The sequence below is a fragment of the Hyaena hyaena genome, unplaced genomic scaffold (genome assembly GCF_003009895.1).
Source record: "Hyaena hyaena isolate Hyena2069 unplaced genomic scaffold, ASM300989v1 scaffold_1087, whole genome shotgun sequence".
NCBI lineage: Eukaryota > Metazoa > Chordata > Mammalia > Carnivora > Hyaenidae > Hyaena > Hyaena hyaena.
In genome coordinates, this window is record NW_024081700.1 from 592,332 (window position 1) to 613,582 (window position 21,251).

The window sequence follows — 21,251 nt, forward strand, 5'->3', positions numbered from 1 at the left end:
GTTTGCCCCAGTCCTACAACCTGCGCCCCAGAAGAGACCGCCACAGTTAGCTATTCCTTGCTATTTGAGAGGGCTCTTCCCTCAGTCTCCTGGGGCTTCTTGCTCTGATAGACGCAGTGTGGGGTTCCACTAACGTACTCAAGGTTTCCCTGACTGGGGAGTCATGCACATGGGGTAGTGAGCCATGCGGGGCTGCCACATCAGGTGCTGTGTGCACACACACATCTGCGCCTCAGAGATGCTATAAGACAGCAGATACGCTGTCCGAAGGTGGATTAGGGCGATGGGGGAGCTGCGGAGGGTGGAGGGCAGCTCCTCTGGGTATGTGCGAGCATGGACACGGGGCATGCCTTCTCCCAGCAGTTCTGAGGGGCTGTCCACATATGTGCAGTGTAGGGCTGCGGCTGCACCTTTATGGTGGCCAGGGCTCTGCCTGGGTGAGGAAGGTGCCATCACCTCGGGTGGTCCTGAAGACCTGGGTGCGGGCTCAGCCCTGTGCCCTGGCCATGACTGGCCCCACGCTTTCTAGGGCGGCTTCCCCTTCAGCACGCTGGATTGCGGCTGGGTTGTTTCTGACTGCACAGCTGAGGCCTTGAAGTCCATCCTTCTCCTGCAGGAAGAGTGTCCTTTTATCACCAAGCATGTCGCACAAGAGCGTCTCTACGATGCCGTTGCTGTGGTGAGGCTGCTGTGCAGGAGCTGCACTTCCCGTGGCTTTTGTGTCCTCGAATCCCCAGGGTCAGACTGCAAGCTCAGAGGGGCACGTCTGCTGACGACATTTGTGTTTGGGAAGCCGTGAGCCCCGTGCTGGAGACTCGCCGATCTGGCTGCTCCCAGGGGCCGCCTTCAGGAGGGCTGGTGTTCTCCACTGAGTATTTGCAGAAAGATGAGAACTTATATTTGTTTTTGTGCAAAACTCTTTCAGTACGCCCACTCTCTGTGTGTTTTACAACGGAGATCGTGTGGCTTGGCAGCACATATGTGACTTATAAATGGATAAGCAGGTGCATGTCAGGGTCCCAGCTTGTAGAGCACCTGATTGATAAAGTTGTGGCCCACTCCTCTAGGTACCAAGGGTCTTGGTTTAACGTGAGAACTGGTCCCCATTCCCCATCCCTGAGCCCTTCGTCTTAGCCTTGGGTGTTTCTAGAAAGATCCGCCACACGTTGTGGGCTCACTGCCTGCTTACGTGCATGGGTAAACTCTCAGGATGCCCTCTCTCTGGTTTTAGTTGATGAACATGAGAAATTCTGATGGAGGGTTTGCCACCTACGAGACTAGGCGTGGAGGGTACTTGCTGGAGCTGCTGAACCCCTCAGAGGTCTTTGGTGAGTGGTCGGCCAGCCAGGTGGTACGCAGACCCAGGGGCCCTGCACACCCTGAGATGGACTCACCAATCAGAGCCCAGAGTTCCCCAGGCCGGGAGCAGTGCCAACAAAGGTGTTGGCAGATGAAGGTGGATCCTTTAAAGAGCACTCTCTAAACACTGGAATGTTCTGTGCTCCTTGAACTCCAAAGGTGGCCATAGTGCCTGTGGTTGTAGATGGAAACGCTGTGGTTTTGTTTCTCGGAGGTTGGCGGAGGAGTCACCTGGTTCTCTGGCTTGAGCCTGGGCTGCCTCCTGCTGTTTTTCATCCTCTGTGGAAACCACCCTGTGTCTTGTGTGCTTTTCACAGAGCTCAGGCACCTGGCAGGAGGGTGTCGGTAGGGACCCCTAGGTCCTGTGTCCTCCCTGCTGTGCACATGGTTCCGGTCTGCAAGGGCAGCCGCTTTACCTGAGTGCCTTCACCTGAGTTTGCCTTTGCAAACGCCCCTGTGCCCTACTTGCAGGTCTCTGTCTTGCTCCTGTAATTATTAAATGTGGTCTGGTTGGGGGCTGGGGCACAGCTCTGCCTTGTACCCCTCTCCTTTCCCCCCCTGCTGGCTTAGCTGTCCTGTAGCCAGACAGGACTCCGGGTCACTCTCCCACCTAGTGACCATGTCTCCCGGGCCAGTCACTGGGGGCTCTTCCCTTGTTCCTCTGGAGGACCATCAGGCTCTGGATATTCCACATAGGTCTGCATGTTATGACCTTCTCGTTCTTCGTGGTGTGGTCTGAGTTGCCAAATTGTGTGACACGTGAAGCTCATATACATCAAATTTTCCTTCCCTCTCCCAGGGGACATCATGATCGACTACACATATGTGGAGTGCACCTCGGCTGTGATGCAGGCACTGAAACTTTTCCATGAGCGTTTCCCGGACCACAGGGCAAGGGAGATCCGGTAAGGGTGGTCTTGGCACAGGGTGCCACCATCTCAGGAGCCAGGAGCTGAGATGCTGCCACAGAGGACACAGAGCATGTTGTTGCTGGGGTGGGTGGCTCACTGTAGGAAGGGAACTCTGTGGATTAAAACTCATTTAATAACAGAAGGGATTTCCAGTGTTCCTGAGTCCAGTTGTATGCCCTGAAGTACAGCTGACCCTTGAACTGAACAACGTAGGGGTTAGGAGTGCCAAACCTCTGTGCAGTTGTAAATCTGCGTGTAACCAAAAAAAATTTTTTTTGGGCAGGGGATGGGGGCAGTGCCCGGATGACTCTGTTGGTTAAGTGTCCAGCTTCAGCTCAGGTCGTGATCTCATTGTTCATGGGTTCAAGGCCCCTGTTGGCTCTGTGCTGACAGCTCAGAGCCTGAAACCTACTCCAGATTCTGTGTCTCCCTCTCTGTCTGCCCCTTCCCCACTCATACTCTGTCTCTCAAAAGTTAGTAAATATTAAAAAAAATTTTGAAATAAATAAATTTTTTTTTTTTTTTAATTTTATTTCTAGGAGAGAGAGAGAGAGAGACAGCGTGAGAAGGGGAGGGTCAGAGAGAGAGGGTGTCACAGACTGAAACAGGCTCCAGGCTCTGAGCTGGCAGTCAGCACAGAGCCCGACGCGGGGCTCGAACCCACGAACCACGAGATCATGACCCGAGCGAAAGTCGGACGCTTAACCAACTAAGCCACCCGGGCGCCCCGAAATAAATAAATTTTTTAATGTTTATTTATTTTTGAGAGAAAGATAGCTAGCAAGCAGGGGAGGGGCAGAAAGAGAGGGAGACACAGAATCTAAGGCAGGCTCAAACCCACAAACATTGAGATCATGACCTGAGCTGAATTCAGATGCTCAGTCGACTGATTGAACCACCCAGGTGCCCCATAAACCTGCATTTAACTTCTGATTCTCCAAAAACTTTACTGATAGTCTTTTGTTGACTGGAAACCTTACTGATAACATAAGTAGTTGATTAATATATTTTTTGTATATTGTGTGTTATATATACTGTGTTTTTACAATAAAATAAGCTAGAGAAAACTAAATCAAAGAAAATAATAAGGAAGAGGAAATATATTTACAGTGCAGTATGATATTTATCGAGAAAAATCTGCATACCAGTGGAATCAGTGTTCTGAGGTCAGTTCTATATCAAATATGTGTATTGAGGACTCAGAGTGGCACAGCTGTAACACGAAAATGAAACATCCTAATGAAGGTCAAAAAGATCTATACCTCCAACTCCACCTATGTTCACGTAAATGGTAGTTTTTAAATAAGCGTGTCCTGTTGATGTCTGGCACATGTGCAGAGAGGTGCACAGCTTTTTATGTGTGGTACCTAATGGATTATGAAGTGGGCACATAGATGTTACCAGAAGCAGCCATCCTGGTTCTCGGGCTGCTCTAATCCCACACTCGGGGAATCAGTCCCACAACCAGACTCATGTGCCTGGCTCTTCCACGTGACTTAGTGCTTGTAAGGCCCAGCCTGATGGTTGCCAAGCAGCAGCGTGTCTGTTCAGTGTAGATGCCACACTTCATCTCTCCGTTGGTTTGTCTTGGATCCTTGGGGGACTTTCAGTGGGTTTCTGTGAATCATCTTGCCATGAACACTCTGTACCTGTCTTTTGGGGCTCAGGGTACCCCTATCTTGAGGACACGTGCTTAGGAGTGGACTCACTGTGTTGTGGGGTACGTTCATTCACTTTGTAGATCCCCCTTCACCCCAGTGTGACCTCATTATTTCCTGCTTCACAGCAAAGCTGGTATAGACTCAAGTTGGGTCATGTGCTTTCCTTTTTAGATATCGCTGGATTCAGTTAAAAAAGTACTTTTGAAAGGATTTTTACAACCGTGGTTATAGAGAAACCAGTCTGCTATTTCCCTTCAATGTGTTTGTCAAGCTCTTCCAAGAAAGTAATGCAGGACTCATGAGAGGAGTTAGAAAGTATATTTTCTTTTTAAATTTTCTGAAAGAGTTTGTGAGGTTTGTGCTATTTCTTTTTTTTTTTTTTTAATGTTTTATTTATTTCTGAGACACAGAGAGAGAGGCGCAGCAAGAGCAGGGGAGGGTCAGAGAGAGAGGGAGACACAGAATCCGAAACAGGCTCCAGACTCTGAGCTGTTAGCACAGAGCCTGACGTGGGGCTCAAACCCACGAACCGTGAGATCATGACCTGAGCCGAAGTCGGAAGCTCAACCGACTGAGCCACCCAGGTGCCCCAGCTTTGTGCTATTTCTGCCTCAAGTGTTTGGAAATTCCATTTGGGCCTGGAGTTTCCTTTGAGGGAAAGGGTTAAGTTTTTATTTACATGTTTCTTGTTATAGGACTGTACAGATTTCCTTTTGTCTGTGTTTCTATGGTTTGGGGAATTTTCCCATTTTAGCTCCATTTTCTATGGCTCAGCACTGAGCTGGCCCATGGTGCTTGACAGTTGCCTCGCCGCTGATGTCCTCATTTCCTTCCTGACGTTGGCTGCTTGCCAATCTCACTGGTCTTTTCAAAGAACCATGTCTTTGATTCTATCATGTTTATTTATTTGGTGTTTGTTTTGGTTTCACCAATTTTTGCTCTTTATTATTTTCTTTCTATTTTCTTTTTTCTAACTTAGATGGATACTAAAATGATTTCAGCTTTCTTTTTAAATGTGCGCTTAAGATACAGTAAGTCTTGGTGTATCATTCAGTTAAAATTATTTTGTTTCTATTGTGAGTTCTTCTTTGGCCAGGAGTTGTTTAGGAGTATGAGGCTTTATTTCCAAAAAAATTGGAGGATTTTCTAGTTGTGTTTTGCCGGTTTCCTTCTGTCCTGGCAGGTGGTGCAGCCATTGGGGGGATGCTGTATCTAGTCGTGGTTTTGTCACCTGAGCTTGGGGGTCCACGAGCCGTATGCTGTGCTGAAGGGTGATCTCTGGTCCCTTCCTCTGGGCACAGCTTGTCCTGAGTGACACTCTCATATAATTGACCTTTTTTAGTAGATCATCTTTTTAGGAAGTTTTCTAAAAAACAATAAAGTGTGCCCCTTGGAGGAATCCTGGAGAAAGCAGAAGCGAGACGCTCATCACTGCTGGGAGGAATCTGTTAGGATTGCTTGATCTCTGTTCTGCCATGGATCCTACAGAGCTGGGTCCGTTGGTGCTGGCGAGGTGTCTGAGAGCGGGGGACCACTGCCCGTGACAGGTTGCATTCTCCTCCTGCAGGGGTCCTGACGGTTGCAGGTTTTCGAGTGTTTTAGTGGCCCCCAGTGTCTTGGTTATTTCTAAATTTTCATTGTCACTTTTGGCTTTTTAACCCATTTTAACCTTAATTAGTGCCTTCCCTCTTGTTAAATCTTTATCTGGGACCATTATTTTTCCCTAGAGTCACATGGTTTTGGGGTCAGCCTGTGTGGGGAGATCTCCGCCCCCCACCCTGGCCCTTTCCCGGTAATGTGGTCCTGGTCCCAGTCACTTCCCCTGTCGGTCTGGGATCCCCCACCCAAAGGGGACAGTGGTGTGGGGGCAACAGTGTGGGAAGCACAGTGTGACTGTGGTTACTGTGTAAAGTTCCAGATGGTTTTGCTCTCTTGCCAGTTTGACAGAAGCACTTAAATAAATGTATTAATTGTACTAAAATTTTTAAATTTATCTGGGGGAGTTTTAGAGAGAAAGTTTGAGGGGCGCCTGGGTGGCTTAGTCGGTTAAGCGTCCGACTTTCACTTAGGTCATGATCTCGCGGTTCATGGGTTCGAGCCCCATGTCGTGCTCTGTGCTGACTGCCAGCTCGGAGCCTGGAGCCTGTTTCAGTCTGTGACTCCCTCTCACTCTGACCCTCCCCTGCTCACGCTGTCTCTCTCTCTCTCTCCTAGAAATAAATAAAACATTTAAAAAAAAAAATAGAGAGTTTGAAGTAGCCAAGTACTCTGACACTACATATATGGAACATTCCATTTTTACTGCCTTGACTTGAAATTCTCTCTTAATTTCAAGCTTACAGGAAAGTTATACTTGTAGTAAAAGGCTCTCCTGTTTATCTCTTACCAACATTCTTCAGCTGTTAACATTTCACATTTGCTTCATTGTGTTCCTTCCATGTATATTTTTCCAAAGTCATTTTACGGTAAGGTGCAAATGTGATGTGCCTTAATCCCTAAATTCTTTAGCATTTCTTTCTTTGTTGGTTTTTTTTTTTTAAGTTTATTTATTTATTTTGAGAGAGGGAGAGAGAGCACAGGGGAGGGGCAGAGAGAGAGAGAATGAGAATCCTAAGCAGGGTGAAGAGTAAGATCTGGGGCTTGATCTCAGAACTGCAAGATCATGACCTGAGCCAAAATCAAGAGTCAGATGCTTACCCGACTGAGCCACGCAGGCGCCCCAGTACTGTAGTATTTCTTAACAAGGATATTCTCTTCTGGAAATAGGAGTCACAGTATTAACACTGTACAATATTAACATCAATATGATCTGCAGAACTTATTTAAATTGCGCTAGTTGCTTTTATAGCAAACTCTTCCCTCAAGATTTACCCTGGGGTCACTGAACTGAGCTGCCGGCTGTTAGTCTCTCCCTCCCTGGAACAATCCTTTCATGTCTCCTTGGGGTTGACAACTGACATTTTTAAGGCACATGACAAGTTTTTGTAGGATATCCTCAACATGTGTTTTTCTGGTGTTTCCCCATAATTAGATTCAGGTTATAAAATTATGTGTTTTTGTCAGGAATATTACAAAAGTGATGAGGACTTCTTAGTGCATGACACCAGGAAGTGCACATCAACATGGACCCCGTGATTGAGGTGATGACCACTTGTTTTCTCCACTGTGAACTTGCTGTTTTTTTCTTGTGGGAGAAAGTGTTAGATTATGTAGGTGATCCATTTCTCATCAAACTTCTACCTGTTTTATCATCTGACGATGATTCTTGCCCGAATCAATTATTTATATGATGGCTACAAAATTGCCATTTCTTCCATATGTATTGGATGGTGTTCTACTATTCGCTTTGCCCCTGTTTATTTACTTATTAATGTGGAGTCATGGGTTCTTATGCTATTGACTTTTTTCTTTTTTTATTGTGTTAAAATACACCTAACATAAAATTTATCATCTTAATCATTTTTATTTTTGTCTTTTTAAAATTATTTTTTAATGTTTATTTTTTATTATTATTGCTTTTAAAATTTTTTTAATGTGTATTTTTTATTGAGAGACAGAGAGAGACAGAGCATGAGCATGGGAGGGGCAGAGAGAGAGGGAGACATAGAATCTGAAGCAGGCTCCAGGCTCTGAGCTGTCAGCACAGAGTCTGACATGGGGCTCGAACCCACGCACCATGAGATCATGACCTGAGCTGAAGTCAGATGCTCAACCGACTGAGCCACCCAGGCGCCCCTCTCATTCTAATCATTTTTAAGCACACAGTTCAGTAGTATTACATTCACACTGTTCTGTAGCCATTACTACCCTCTGTCCCTATAACTCTCTTCTCTTAAAAAATCAAAGCTCTATACCTGTTAGCTTTATTTCCTCATCTCTGCTGCTCCCAGTCCCTGGCAGTCCACGTAGTTTTTTCTGTCTATGATCTTGGTACCTCATGTAAGTGGAATCCTGTAATATTGTTTTCATGTGGCTGGGTTGTTGGTCATACCCCTGTTGAGAGCTTCCCACGTGTAACCTGAAACTTGCCTTTTGAATGGAGGGCAGTGAAAGACCAAAGAAAAAGACAGTCCCCTGCAGATAGTTCGGAGCAGTTTTATTAAGCAAAGATGTGTCTTGGCAGCAGAAAGGTGAATGGATCCTCACAGGCTCCCACCAGATCGTAGATGTTTATAAAGAGGCCCTACCTGGGCTCAGTGCTGTCTACCTTGCAGAAGTTCTCAGCACCACATCACCACCTCCAGGCTGTGTCCTTGGAGCAGCCTCTTGTAGCCAGAAAGGCAAGTGGAACCCACATCCCCAGGACACGGGAGGCGGTGAGGAGCCTCCCAAGTGCCAAGGTCCAGCTTACCGGTCAGCTGGGAGTCATGCCTTTTTGATGACTTTACCCAACAGGCTTATTTCACTGAGCATAATGACCTCAACGTTCACCCATGTTTTGATTTGTGCCCAAAGTTCCTTTTTAAGGCTGAATAATATTCCATTGTATAGATAGACCACATGTTACTTGTCCATTCATCTGTTGATAGACACTTGGGTTGCTTCCACGTTTTAGCCAGAGGGGGAGGTGCAGCAGTGTCTGATCAGAAGCAGCAATCAGAGCACAAGTGCTCAATATTTGGAAGACAGGGTCTTTTTTGTCCACCCAGGTGCCATAAGCTCTGTGTAAGCTGCTCCAGGAGTAGGTGCACACCAGCTGCCAAGCGCTGGCGTTGGGAGATGTGTAGCAGCTGCCGTGCTGAGAGCTACAATTGACCCTCCAGGCAGCACCCTGGAAGCTGCAAGTCTCGGACAGACTTACAGCAGACGAGGTGCTGCCGGTACAGCTGGTGCCCCGGTGGGAGACAGGTTCCTAGGGCTTCCTGCTCTGCCACCTTCCCAGAGTCCTCTGCACTTGATTTTTTTTTTTTTAAGTTTTTTTTAATGTTTTTATTTATTTCTAGGAGAGAGAGAGACAGCGTGAGCAGGGGAGGGTCAGAGAGAGGGAGACACAGACTCCAAAACAGGCTCCAGGCTCCGAGCTGGCAGTCAGCACAGAGCCCTACGCGGGGCTCGAACCCACGAACCGTGAGATCATGACCCAAGCGAAAGTCGGATGCTTAACCGACTAAGCCACCCAGGCGCCCCCTCTGCACTTGATTTTTGATACTGATCTTATAGCTAGACAATTTGCTGAACTTAAAAATTTGATGCACTTTATCTTATAGAGCAGTTTTAGGTTTGCGGGAAAATTGAGTGGATGCTTCCTGTTTACCACTCTCCCTTCCACCGCCTACCCCATCTTGCATAAATTGGTTCCTTATTTTACAATTGATGAACCAATATGGATACAGTGTTATTATCCAAAGTCCATGGTTTACATTCAGGTTCACTCTTTGTGTTGCACATTCCATGGGCTGTGACACATCTCTAACACATGTGTTCATCATTATCATATAGAAACATCTCACTGCTCCCAAAATCCTGTGCCCATTCATCCTTCCCCTTCCCTCCAACTCCGGCAATCACTATAGTTTGGCCTTTTCCAGATTGTCACGGTTGATTTGCTTCTTTCACTTAGTGATATACATTTAAGTTTCTTCCCTTTTTCTTTTTTTTTTTTTAAATGTTTTTATTTATTTTTTAAGAGACAGAGCATGAGCAGGGGAGGGACAGAGAGAGAGGGAGACACAGAATCTGAAGCAGCTCCAGGCTCCGAGCTGTCAGCACAGATCCCAGTGTGGAGCCCAAACTCATGAAATGTGAGATCACGAGCTGAGCCGAAGCTGGATGCTTAACTGACTGAGCCACCCAGGCACCCCTCTTCACGATCTTTCCATGGCTTGGATTTTTTTTTCTTGAAGTGTAGTTGACGTACATCAGCAGTCTTTTCAGGCATACAACATAGCGGATTTCGTATTCCGTAGGTGTCTACATGACGCATCTGTCACCATGTAACACTGTTAGAGTACCACCGACTCAGCTCCCTGTGCTATCCCTTTCATCACACTGATACTCGTTCCATGACTGAAAGCTCGTACCTCTCACTCCTCTTTCCCCATTTTGCCCTGCCCCTGACCCCCTCCCCTCTGGCAAGCACCATTCTTTGTATTTATGGGTCTGTTTCTCCTTTTAATTTTATCTTTTTTAGTGTAAATAATATACAGATGTGCCATAGTTTATCCATTTACCTATTATTAAGTGGTATCTTCCACAGTTTACTAATTATAAACAAACATGCTATAATTATTCCTGTGTAGCTTTTTGTGTGGACATATTTTTTTTTCTCTTAAAAAAATTTTTTTTATTCTTTATTTATTGTTGAGAAAAAGAGAGTGAGTGTGAGCAAGGGAGGGGCAGAGAGAGAGGGAGACACAGAATGCAAAGCAGGCTCCAGGCTTTGAGCTGTCAGCATAGAGCCCAACGCGGGGCTTGAACTCAGAAGCTGTGAGATCATAACCTGAGCCGAAGCCGGACGCCCAGCTGACTGAGCCACCCAGGCGCCCCTGTGTGGACATGTTTTCAGCCAGAGAGCATAGGGTTGGTTCATATGGTAGGAGTACATAAGTTTTGTGAGAAACTACCGAACTGTCTTCCAAAGTGACTGTATCATTTGCATTCCCACCAGCAATGGAGAAGAGCTTCTGGTGCTGTTTCGTGCCAGCATTGGATGTGGGTGGTCAGTGTTTTGGATTTTAGCCATTCTAATGGGTATGTCGTGTTATCTCGTTTGAATCTGCAATTCTCTGAAGACATACAATGTTGAACGCTTTGTCATACATCTATCAGCCGCCTGTATATCTTTTTTGGTAAGGTGTGTGTTCACATCTCTTGGACATTCTTAATTGGGTTGTCCTGTTGTCACATTTCAGGACATTTTGAATATATTTTGAATAGCAGTCCTTTGTCAAGTATGTATTTTGCAAAGATTTTTCTCCCAGTCTGTGGCTTGTCTTTTCATTCTGTTAACAGTGTCTTTTGCAGAGCTGAACTTTCTCATTTTTTAATTAATTAGTTGATTAATTAATTTAATGTTTATTTTTGAGACAGAGCATGAGCAAGGGAGGGACAGAGAGGGAGAGAGGGAGACACAGAATCTGAAGTAGGCTCCAGGCTCCAAGCTGTCACCAACGTGGGGCTCAAACTCATGAATTGTGAGATCATGACCTGAGCTGAAGTCGGATACTTAACTGACTGAGCCACCCAGGAGCCCCTTTTAATTTTTTTTTTAACGTTTACTTTTGAGGGGGTGTGGGAGGGGCAGAGAGATAGGGACAGAATCTGAAGCAGGTTCCAGGCTCTGAGCTGTCAGCACCAGAGCCTGACATGGGGGTCCAGCTCATGAACCATGAGATCATGACCTGAGCTGAAGTTAGATACAGCCAAGTGAGCTACCCAGGCACCCCTGACAAAGTTCTTTTTAATTCCTACTTCGTTAAGTTGTTTTTTCCCTCTGTTGTGAATGGGTGTTGTAATTTAGGAAATGATCTTTCTGTCGCTGTTGAGATGAAAAACATACTCTTTTATATGTTAATGTTATAGATGATTATTGTAGTCTTTGTAATGTTAAAATACCTGAGTGTTTCTGGGATAAACCTAACTTAGTATTGGCATATCTCTACTGTATTCGGTTTCTTCATACTTAGATTTGAATTTTGCATCTGCGTTCATTAATCAATAGCCTGAAAATTGTGTTTTGCTACTACATCATGTTTATATGGTCTCTTGGGTTTGCTGAATAAACAGGGGTGTTCCTTCCTCCTGTGTTTCCTGGAAGAGTCTGTGTAACAGTAGAATGATCATTCTTGGTGAGTTAGTACAACTTATCTTTTTTTTTTTTTATAGTTTTTATTTATTTTTCAGAAAGAGAGAGCATGAGCCGGGGTGGGGCAGAGAGAGAAGGAGACACAGAATCCCAAACAGGCTCCAGGCTCTGAGCTGTCAGCACAGAACCCGATGTGGGGCTCGAACCCACAAACTGCGAGACCATGACCTGAGCCAAAGTCGGGTGCTTAACTGACTGAGCCACCCAGGCGCCCCCGTAGAACTCATCTTTTAAACTTTTAGGCCTCAACTTCTTTTTCTGGGCAAAGTTTAAATCTACAACTCCTGTCTTTAGTAGTTGTAGAACCATCCAGGCTCCCTCTCTGCTTGAGACAGTTTTGAGAAGCTACTTTCCCAGTAGTTTGTGCATTCTAAGTTTTCCCATATGCTGCGTCAAGTTTTCTTATTTTCTCTTTTAGTTTCCACTATACTTGTCACATCACTCTGGTCGCTAGTATTATTTTTGTCCCTTCATCCTTTGTTATTTCTTGCTGTGTCACAACATTACTAAAACTTGGTGGCTTCAAACAGCACATGTCTGTTGCCTCACAGTTTCTGTGCGTCGGGAACCCAGGCACAGCCTAGCCAGGCGCTCGGCTGCACGTCCCACGGGGCTGCAGCCAGGATACTGGCCAGGACTGGGGTCTCGTCCAAGCAGCGGCAAAGGGAGGGTCTTATGGAGTTTCATGTAATTGCTGGCAGGTTTCCATTCATTGCAAAATGTCAGCCTCAGGGTCCCATTTCCTCTCTGACCATTGGCTGGAGGCCACCCTCAGTTTCTTGCCATCTGGGCACCTCTGTGGCATCTCATGAAGCCGGGAAGGGCCAGGGAGTCTGCTTGCAAGACAGAAGCTAGACTTCCCTGTGCCTGAGTCACGGAAGTGATGTCCCATCAACTTGGCTGCAACCTGTTGTTTGGAAACAAGTCTCAGGTGCTGCCCACACCCGAGGGTCATGGGGGTCACCTTGGAGGGTGTATTTATACCTTCACTTCAGCCTTTTCAGAGAACCAGTTAATTCTCCCAAAGTACCAGTTAGACTTAGGATGAATCTCTGCCCTCAAAATCTATTATTTTCTCTCTAATTTTTCATTTCTTTTTAAAGTTTCATTCTGTATGTTTACTCAAGCTCGTGTCGGTGACGTTATTGCAGTGAAACAACAGTCTGTGTCTGTAGCTGCTCCTCACTGACATTTTACTTCCCTCCTGCATTTCGTTTCACTGTCAGTTTGCTTCTTCCTCCTGTGCCCTCTCCTCCCTTATTCTCTGACCTTTGCATTTCTTCTCTCAACTGTTGTTTTTTACCCGTTTTTGTAAGGGAGACCTTGCTGGTTCTTCTGAGGCCGTGGGCCGGGTATGCTCGGGGTGGGCGGATTGCTGTGTTGGGTTAGCCATCCTCCTGTGTTCCAGGGAGACGCTCGAGCAGGGCCTGGAGTTCTGTCGGCAGAAGCAGCGGGCTGACGGCTCCTGGGAAGGGTAAGTGAGCTCCCGGGTATGCGTGTGTGCGTGGGCCGGGAGGGCTCTGCTCTTCAGTGCTCCTGTGATGTTCAGTCATGTGTTCCAGGAGTGAGCTTCTAGCGACAGATTTTGGACCTTGTTTGGTTTTGAACGCCTGGCCTCACCCTGGCGGTGCTTGCTCAGCTCGCTGCTAAAGCGGTTTGGCCGAGTGTGTTGGAAGGGCTTGGTGGCCTGGTGCCTGGTTTGTCGTGTCTGTGATCACTGCTTCCTCTGGGTGTGGATCAGTTCATGTTGCTTTGTGGCGTCAGCAGCTGGAGCCAACCCGTGAGGGCCGGGAGCGGCGGGAGGGGTGGGGGGTAGGCGTTAGGTGTGTTTTCCTTGTCCTGGGCCGTAAAGCCTGAGGCACTGGAGCTGGCTGCTCGCTTGGCCACTTGGATGGTTTTCTTGAAAATCACGCCAGCTTCCCTGACCCCATGATGGAGGGTGTTCCCAAAGTCTGGCAGAACTCCTGTTGTTTTGCACACCCATCTGAATGAGACCACAAGGCTGAGCCCCTCCTTTGTCTTCGTCCAGCTCCTGGGGAGTTTGCTTCACCTATGGCACCTGGTTCGGGCTGGAAGCTTTCGCCTGCATGGGGCAGACTTACCGCAGCGGGTGAGTGTGGGCATTTGCCCCCACTGGAGTGAGGCTCTTCTCAGCAGAACACTGCTGGGGGTGTCTTTTCCTTTGAAGTCAGTTTGGGGGGGGTGTTTTTATTTTCCTGCTCATGAGCCAACAACACCTCTTCTAGTAAAGACACTGGACTGGGGTCTTGCCGGGCTCCTCTGGGGAGTTTCTGGCTTGTGTGTGGAGGGGCACCTTGGGCTTACCTGGCCTCCACGCCCAGTGGGACACCCACTGGGCTGGGCTGAGAGATGGGAGGGTGGCCTCAGGTCTGAGCTGTCTCCAGCCACCTCACCCAGCTCTGCTTTGTGGGGTTTCAGGGGTGGTCATATCTGCGTGGCATCTGCAGCCACAGAGCTTTTCAGTTGATCTTCCCAGCAAACTTAGGAGCCAGGTGTCTCTGTGGTGGGTGGACCTTATGTGGTGGGTGGGACCGGAGTCAGACTGCCTCCCCCTCCCCACCCCCGCCATACTCCTCCCCTTACCCCTGGGGAGGCCTGGCCAGTGGGGACCTGGGACCTCCCCGGAGTGACAGCATCTCCTGTGTTGCTGGTGTCTACAGGGCCGTGTGTGCGGCAGTCTCCCGGGCCTGTGACTTCCTGCTATCCCAGCAGATGGCGGACGGGGGCTGGGGGGAAGACTTCGAGTCCTGCAAGGAACGGCGTTACATACAGAGTGCCACGTCCCAGATCCACAACACGTCCTGGGCCTTGATGGGGCTCATGGCCGTCAGGTGGGGGTCAGGAGGAGGAAGGACACTGAGCATCGAGCAGGCAGCGTGGGTGGGGTGTGGGTGGGTGAGCTGTGAGCAGACGTGGGAGGTGAGGCCTGCAGGGCAAGGGGGTTCCTGCAGAGAGGCTTGCCTTCTAGAAGACCACCCAGAGTGACAAGGGGGACAAGACTGTAGGGCGAGGCAGGGCCCTGCAGCTGCTCCTGCCTCCGTGTGCGCGCGCAGGCCCAGACACACGCACATGAGAGCGCACATGCACGCACGCACACGCAGACACGCACAGTGTCCCAGTCTGTGCGGTCCTGTGGCCTTTGAGGCCATTTGGGGAATCTTCCTAAAACTCCCTCAATGTTAGACTAGGTCAGTGTGAGCAGGAGCAGCAGCCGAGCTCAGTCCTGTGGTGTCATCCCTTCCCTTGATTAGTGAGGATTAGCACACGTGGCTTGCACAGCCCTCAGAGGGGCCTGAGGACCAGTGGGCTGGACAGGCACGAGTTTCACCTCCTTCTGTCCTAGAGTGAGCCAAAGAGTGCATCTTGTTCAGGGCCCTGGGGCAGGTCTGGAGCAGGCAGGGCCCTTCACCAGCCATGTGTGTGGGGCTGCCTACCTGGCCTGCTCATCTCCACACTGGCTGCCTTTTGCATTTCTCTGGGATTCTGGGTAGAAAATGTGCAGCGGCAGCCTGCAGCATGCTAACTCTCGTGGTGGGCGGCAGTTCCTTGTGTGCGTCGGCGACAGTTCGGTCATCACTCAGCATTTTACATCCTCCACGGGCTGGCAGCCCGAGGGTGAGGGTGCAGGTTGGGCTGTAGCCAGAGGCGCTTTCCCCCAAAGAGTGGTGGCAGACACGCTCAGTGCCTCCTCTTCCCCCCCAGGCATCCCTGCATAGAGGCCCTGGAGAAGGGAGTCCGGTGGCTGCTTAGAAAACAGCTCCCCAGCGGCGACTGGCCCCAGGTATGCCAAGGAGGCCTGAGGAGCACAAGGCCCAGCGCTGACCTTGATTTGCATGAATGTCTTCCAGCCCTACCCCGTCCCTGCATCCCTAATGGTCTCCTCATGGGCAGGGTCTTAGCTTTGGGGACTTGAGGTTTGCAAACACCACCAGTGAGAGCCTGTGGTGGAGGCAGGTCTGTAATGAAGCCCGGGCTCTGGGGCAGGGCTGGTGCTGGGGTGGAGGACACTGGATACCCTCAGGCTCTGCCTCAGCAGGGAATGCAGGACACCTTCACCTTTTCCTGTGGGCATGCGGTCACGAGGTCACATGAGGCTGACCCGCTCCCTTGGATGAGTCCAGGGTTGACAGCTCTGAAGGGCTAGTGACTGAGGCCGGAGGGTCCCCTGCAGGGTGAGAGGTCCAGAGCTAAGGTGGTAGCAGGGGAATGGCCTGCAGAGGTTCCCGCGGACCCCCCACCCCCACCCCGGGAGCCTGCCGGCTCTGTGGCTGGAGTCTCCGTTCAGGGAGCCCCTTAGCCACCTGCTAGAGCCTTTGTGTTTATGTCTCTGTGTTCTTTCAGGACAACATCTCTGGTGTCTTCAACAAGTCCTGTGCCATCAACTATAACAGCTACAAGAACGTCTTCCCCATCTGGGCCCTCGGCCGCTTCTCCCACCTGTACCCCGAGAGTGCCCTTGCTGGCCTCCCTTGAGGGTGCCTGGCAGGCAGGTGGGTGGTGGGCACCGTTGTCCGGGGGGCTGCTGAGCAGTGGCTGTCATGTGAGTCCTGGTGGGGCAGCTTGGGTGAGCTGCAGGGGCCCCCTGCCCAGGGGTCCAGTGCCCCTCACCGCCCCCTTCCACATGGTGCGACCAGGCCTGGGGCAGGGGTGGGGCCGGTGGCTTTAGGCACTTGATTTTCAGGATGGGTTTAATTCTTTGAAGAGCTCTGGAGCTCTGGGGAGGAGAGGACAAGATGAGCCCTGACCCCCGCCAGCGCCCAGCGTGTTCCGCAGCCCCTGGCCAGGGCGTGCCTCCTCGCTTTGGGGCTGGGAGGGCTTTCTCGACCAAAACCTCGGTTCTCAGGCGAGGGGCGCGGGGCCTCATCTGCCTCCTGCTGGTGCTGCCCCGCAGCCGGCTCTTCCTATTTCTTCTGTCTGTGGGGCTGAGGGATGTGGTCTGGTCACCATGGCGGCCCTGGGCTCGGCAAGGAACTGGGAGCAGACTTGCTGAGTGCCTGGGGCTGTGCAGAGGGAGTGGCTGCTGGCTGTGCCCTCCACCCCAGGTTCGCCCCTGCTGCATCGTGGTCACCAGTTGTGGGCACCAGTATCCCTCTCTCCCGCTTCTAACCCGTAGCGTCTCGTGATGACAGGCTCAGGCAGCAGGCTCAGTGTGGCAAGCAGGGAGCGCTCACGAGTGGTTCGGTGGTCACCACTGTGGGGCAGTCAGCGTTGCTGGCTGGACAAGCCTGGCGCCGTAGGGTGCCCTCTAGGCTGCCACTAACCCTCATGTCCTGGCTTGTCCTCTGAGCGGAAGTGAGGGCCAGATTTCTGGGGCAGTGCCTCTTGGGCGCTAAACCTCTGAATTCCCTTCTATCTCTAAATCTGGTTTGGTGTGCATGGGTTTGGGGCCCAGGATGGAAAAACCCGGGCTCTGGACTTGCCGTTGACCTTTGAGACATGTGGCTCATGTGCTCAGGGCTTCCCTAGGAGTGAGGATGTGTGGAGCCACCAAGAGCTTTGATGAGAATAAAAGCCGGGTCTGGTGTTGCCCCCGTGCCCCTCTGCCTGTTGGTCTTCTGTGCCGCCTCCTGGGCTGGCAGCCGCCCCGACTGTGCTCCCTCAGGCAGCCTGATGTCCGAGTGCTCCTCCGTTCCTGCCCTTCTCTGACCAGATCCCTGCAGGGCCCTTGCCGAGACTGCAGCACGTGGCCTTGACCCTGCAGCTCTGCTGGCCTTGAGTGCCGTCCCTGACTCTGCCTGGGGCCTGCCTGACCTCCTCCGCTGACTCCTCTTCCCCAGGGTCTGGGTTGTGTGTACACACAGGTGGCCCCACTGGTTCCACCGGCTGCCACACTGTGTGGCACGTAGTGGGTGTTCAGTGACTACCTATTGAGTGTCAGCACTTTCCCCCAGACATTTTTTAACTTGGATTTATTTTGGCTGAAGGGACTGTTGGGATCCCTTTGAAATCTATTGGGTTTGCTCTTGCCCTTCTTTTCTTGGCCCCTATTCTCCCCCAGCTGGGACAGCAGCAGCGCAAGCTTCTGCCCCTTGAAGTGACCGCTGCCCCTGGTAGGCTCCCAGGGGGCCAGATCACTGGGTCAAACCTAAGCAATGAAAATCTACTTTTATACTGCAAATTCATTTCTGTGGGCAGCTATCTTAACAAACAGATATGTGATTCCCTTAGAAGCAGGTCACACTTGTGTTTTGTCTCAACTTGGGAACAGTCACAGATCTGGGGTTTTCAGGGGATAAGAGTAACTGCTAGAAGATGAGCAGGTATATGTCATTATTTGAGTGGAAATTATGTGCTTCAGCCTAATTAAAAATCAAGTTCTCGGCAAAACAGAACAGAAACAAACGCATAAATATAGAACAAACTGGTGGTTGCCAGCAGGGAGAGCATAGGAGGTGAGTGAAACAGAAGAGTCCACACTTCCAGTCACAAAATGTGTAAGTCAGGTGATAGAAAGCGTGGCCTGAGGCACATAGCCAGTGACAGCTCAGTCACGTTGGGTGGTGACCGCACCTGCTGTGGGGGACGCTGAGCATGTGTACGGTTGAATCACTGCTGTACCTGAAACTAATACAAACTCGTGTCAGCTGTACTTTAGACTAAATCAGGTTCTCTTTCCTGGGCAAATCAACAAAGATGCTTGAATTCAAATTATTTTTGGTTATTGGGAGCAGACTTTGAGTATTTACTGGAAATTTTTGCTGGAGCCATATTAAGTTTTCTGTATTCACCGGGTGTAAACTTTAAACTTTCCCTGTGAGGAGGAATTCCCTAACTATAAACCCTTAACTCACAGTGGAAATTCAACTCTAATAGTTTTCTTTACTGAACCTAATCAGTGTTGCTACATACATTTAAATTTTATTTGGGCAATAAAATGTTACAAAAATTAATACTATCCACTGTTGCTTCTTCTTTTCTTATCCCTGCAGATATGCTAATTATAGATTAATTAGTTAGCTTGATTTATCTTTGTCTCCATCCGCAGTAGAACTTTTTATTCACAATTCACTTTGTTTGAAAATGGAATTAAGGGTAGAAACAGGAGGCAGAGGGGAGTTGACAGGACTTAAGGCGCCAGCGGGGGCGGGATGGGGGGGCGGGATGGCGGGGCGGGGGCGGTCGCTCTTCTGCCCTCAGTTCTCTAGGCGGCGGCTGGAGCGTACACACAGCAGCCCCAGTAGCTGGTCTCACTGGTTGTGAGCCTCACCATAGGGCGTCTGCTCGCAGCGGGGTGCCACTGTAGGCACCCACACCAGTGGCGGTGGGAGGAGGCTGAGGGTACTGCTCGGGAGAGCACCAGGCCCCTCCATGGTGTGTGAACTTTGTGCCTGGCGTTTTCATCTGGGGCTTTGGCTTCTGCCTCAGAGACCCCCTGTCACCACTCAGGAGGATAAGGATGGTACGGATAACGTAAGGTTACCTGTTTTCCTCAGTGCAAATAATTCGCCCATTAGTTTCTCCACAATGACTGCTGGTAGGTGATTTCCAGCCTTCCCCCAGGGACAGTGATGGCCCAGGGAGTGTCTGAAACCCATGCTGGACACAAGTGGAGAACAGCTAGTTTGCATGGCTTGTGGCAGCCTCAGATACCGTCCCCACAACCAGGCCTTTTGTGGGAGTGAGACGCAGTGGACTGGAGACCCCATGTCTTTGATGCCCTTTCTGGTTCTTGGGAGAGTAGAGGAGTGGGGGCTGTTCTTGGGCCATCCAGGAACAGCTGAGCTCTGAAACAGCCCGTGGTGGCCAGAATACTTAAAAAAAAAAAAAAAAAAAAAAAACCAGTGACCTGTTGGATGACCTTGCGTGCTCCCACGTGCGTATGTATAATTGGAGTCTCACAGAATGGGGTAGGAGGGAGGCAGAAAAACATCTGAGTAATCATGATATGGAATATATAAGCCCGTAGATGTGTCATGCTCGACAGACATAGAATAATCACACAGACCAAACATGCCCAAACCAAAACCTACTCCAGAGCACATCATGAGTTGATGAAAACCAATGGTGAATAAAGGCTTAAAAGCCGTCAAAAACAGACACGTTATATACAAGTGAGCAAAGGGAAGGACAGCTGTCTTCTCATCAGGAATGATGCAAATCAGAAGGCTGTGCTGTATGACATCGTTATAAAGTATTAAAAGGGAAAAACTGGTCAGCTTAAAATTCTCTATTCACAAAACGAAAGTGAAGGCAAAATAGACCTTCCTTTTCTAGACAAATGAAAGCCGAAGGAATTCTCCAGCAGCCTTGCCCAAAAGAAATGTTTGGGCCCAAGGAAAGTGATACCAGGTGGAAAGTGATCTTCACCAAAGAATGAGACCCAGAAACGTTACATGAAGAAGGCTTTTCCCCCTTTGTTAAAAACAAGCATACAAACAAAAAACTCTTTGAAATAGGATTAACTTTTAAAGGCAAAAACAAGAAAGTGAACACAGACAAAAGTGTGCTGGAGGACAATGGCGGATGCTGCCAAGAGGCTCCCTTCGTGTCTCAAGTGCTGCATCCGCAAGCGACAGTATTTACCAGAACACAGGTCGTCAGAAGTAAGAGGAACATATTGTAGTCAGCGAACTGCTAAGGAAGGAAAGGAGGTATGGCTAGAAAACTAATAAAGGGGGCAAAATAATCCCAAAGGAGACCGGAAGAACAGATAGAACAATAGAAAATGTGATAAGCCTAACTCTTATGGGCTAGATTGTGTTTTCCAAAATTTATCTGGAAGAAAAGGACCTACATTTGGATATGGGACTTTTCAGAAGGTAATTAAGGTTAAATGAAATCACAGGGTGGCTCTGATCTGATAGGACTGGTGTCCTGCTAAGAAGAGATGAGTTCACACCCAAACACACAGAGGGACAACCACGTGAGGACACAGCTCTGCCCACCCCTGGTTCTCAGGCTTCGTGCTTTCAGACTGTAAGAAAATAAATTCCTGTTGTCAAAGCCACCCAGTCTGCTGTTTTGTTATATAGCCCTAGAAAACTGCCACACCAACCATTTACGTAACTTTACTAACTGAAGGGCCAAGCACTCTAGTTAAAAGCAGAAACACTGAATGAAAAAGCATGACTCGTGTATTGTCCATGAGAAATTTTAAGTGCAAAAATACAGGATAAAAGTACTGGTTTAGAAAACTATATGAAAAAACATTAATCATAAGCAAAAGTACTGTATTAATATCAAGGTAGGCTTCAGGAAAAGGAACAGTCCTAGAAACAAAGAGTCATTTAATAACAGTAACATGTATGCACCTAATAGCATAGCTTCAGAATATGAAAAACAAAAATGGGCAGCTGGAGAGGGAATTTGATAAGTGGGAGACTTCAACGTTGTCTCCACAACTGTAGACAAAACCTTGAGCCAACTTGAATGGGCATTTATGGAACGCTTAATCTAACATTCTTTTCAAGAGCTTATGGGCCATCATTCTCTAAGACCACATGTGGGGTGAGGAAATTTGAAAGGATTGAGGCCACACAGTGTATTCTCTAACCA

At 49.0% G+C, this 21,251-nt stretch overlaps 1 protein-coding gene and 1 non-coding gene across 3 annotated transcripts in view; one reads left to right on the plus strand and one right to left on the minus strand.

Annotated features, from left to right (window-relative positions):
- Positions 1 to 18,651, plus strand: part of LSS (lanosterol synthase) — a 33,608-nt gene extending 14,957 nt beyond the window's left edge. The window contains exons 15-22 of one of the 2 annotated variants that reach the window (XM_039222137.1): positions 530 to 679; positions 1,232 to 1,328; positions 2,159 to 2,264; positions 13,144 to 13,209; positions 13,765 to 13,845; positions 14,417 to 14,587; positions 15,459 to 15,537; positions 16,098 to 18,651. In XM_039222137.1, the coding sequence (XP_039078068.1) occupies positions 530 to 679; positions 1,232 to 1,328; positions 2,159 to 2,264; positions 13,144 to 13,209; positions 13,765 to 13,845; positions 14,417 to 14,587; positions 15,459 to 15,537; positions 16,098 to 16,229 (882 nt within the window). In that variant the 3' untranslated portion in view covers positions 16,230 to 18,651. Of the gene's footprint in view, positions 1 to 529; positions 680 to 1,231; positions 1,329 to 2,158; positions 2,265 to 10,538; positions 10,877 to 13,143; positions 13,210 to 13,764; positions 13,846 to 14,416; positions 14,588 to 15,458; positions 15,538 to 16,097 lie in introns of those variants that run through there. The other variant, XM_039222138.1, reaches the window with a different exon arrangement.
- On the minus strand, positions 2,910 to 2,994 carry TRNAE-UUC. The gene has a single exon. It is a non-coding gene; the product is annotated as a tRNA-Glu (tRNA).
- Positions 18,652 to 21,251: the final 2,600 nt, after the last annotated feature.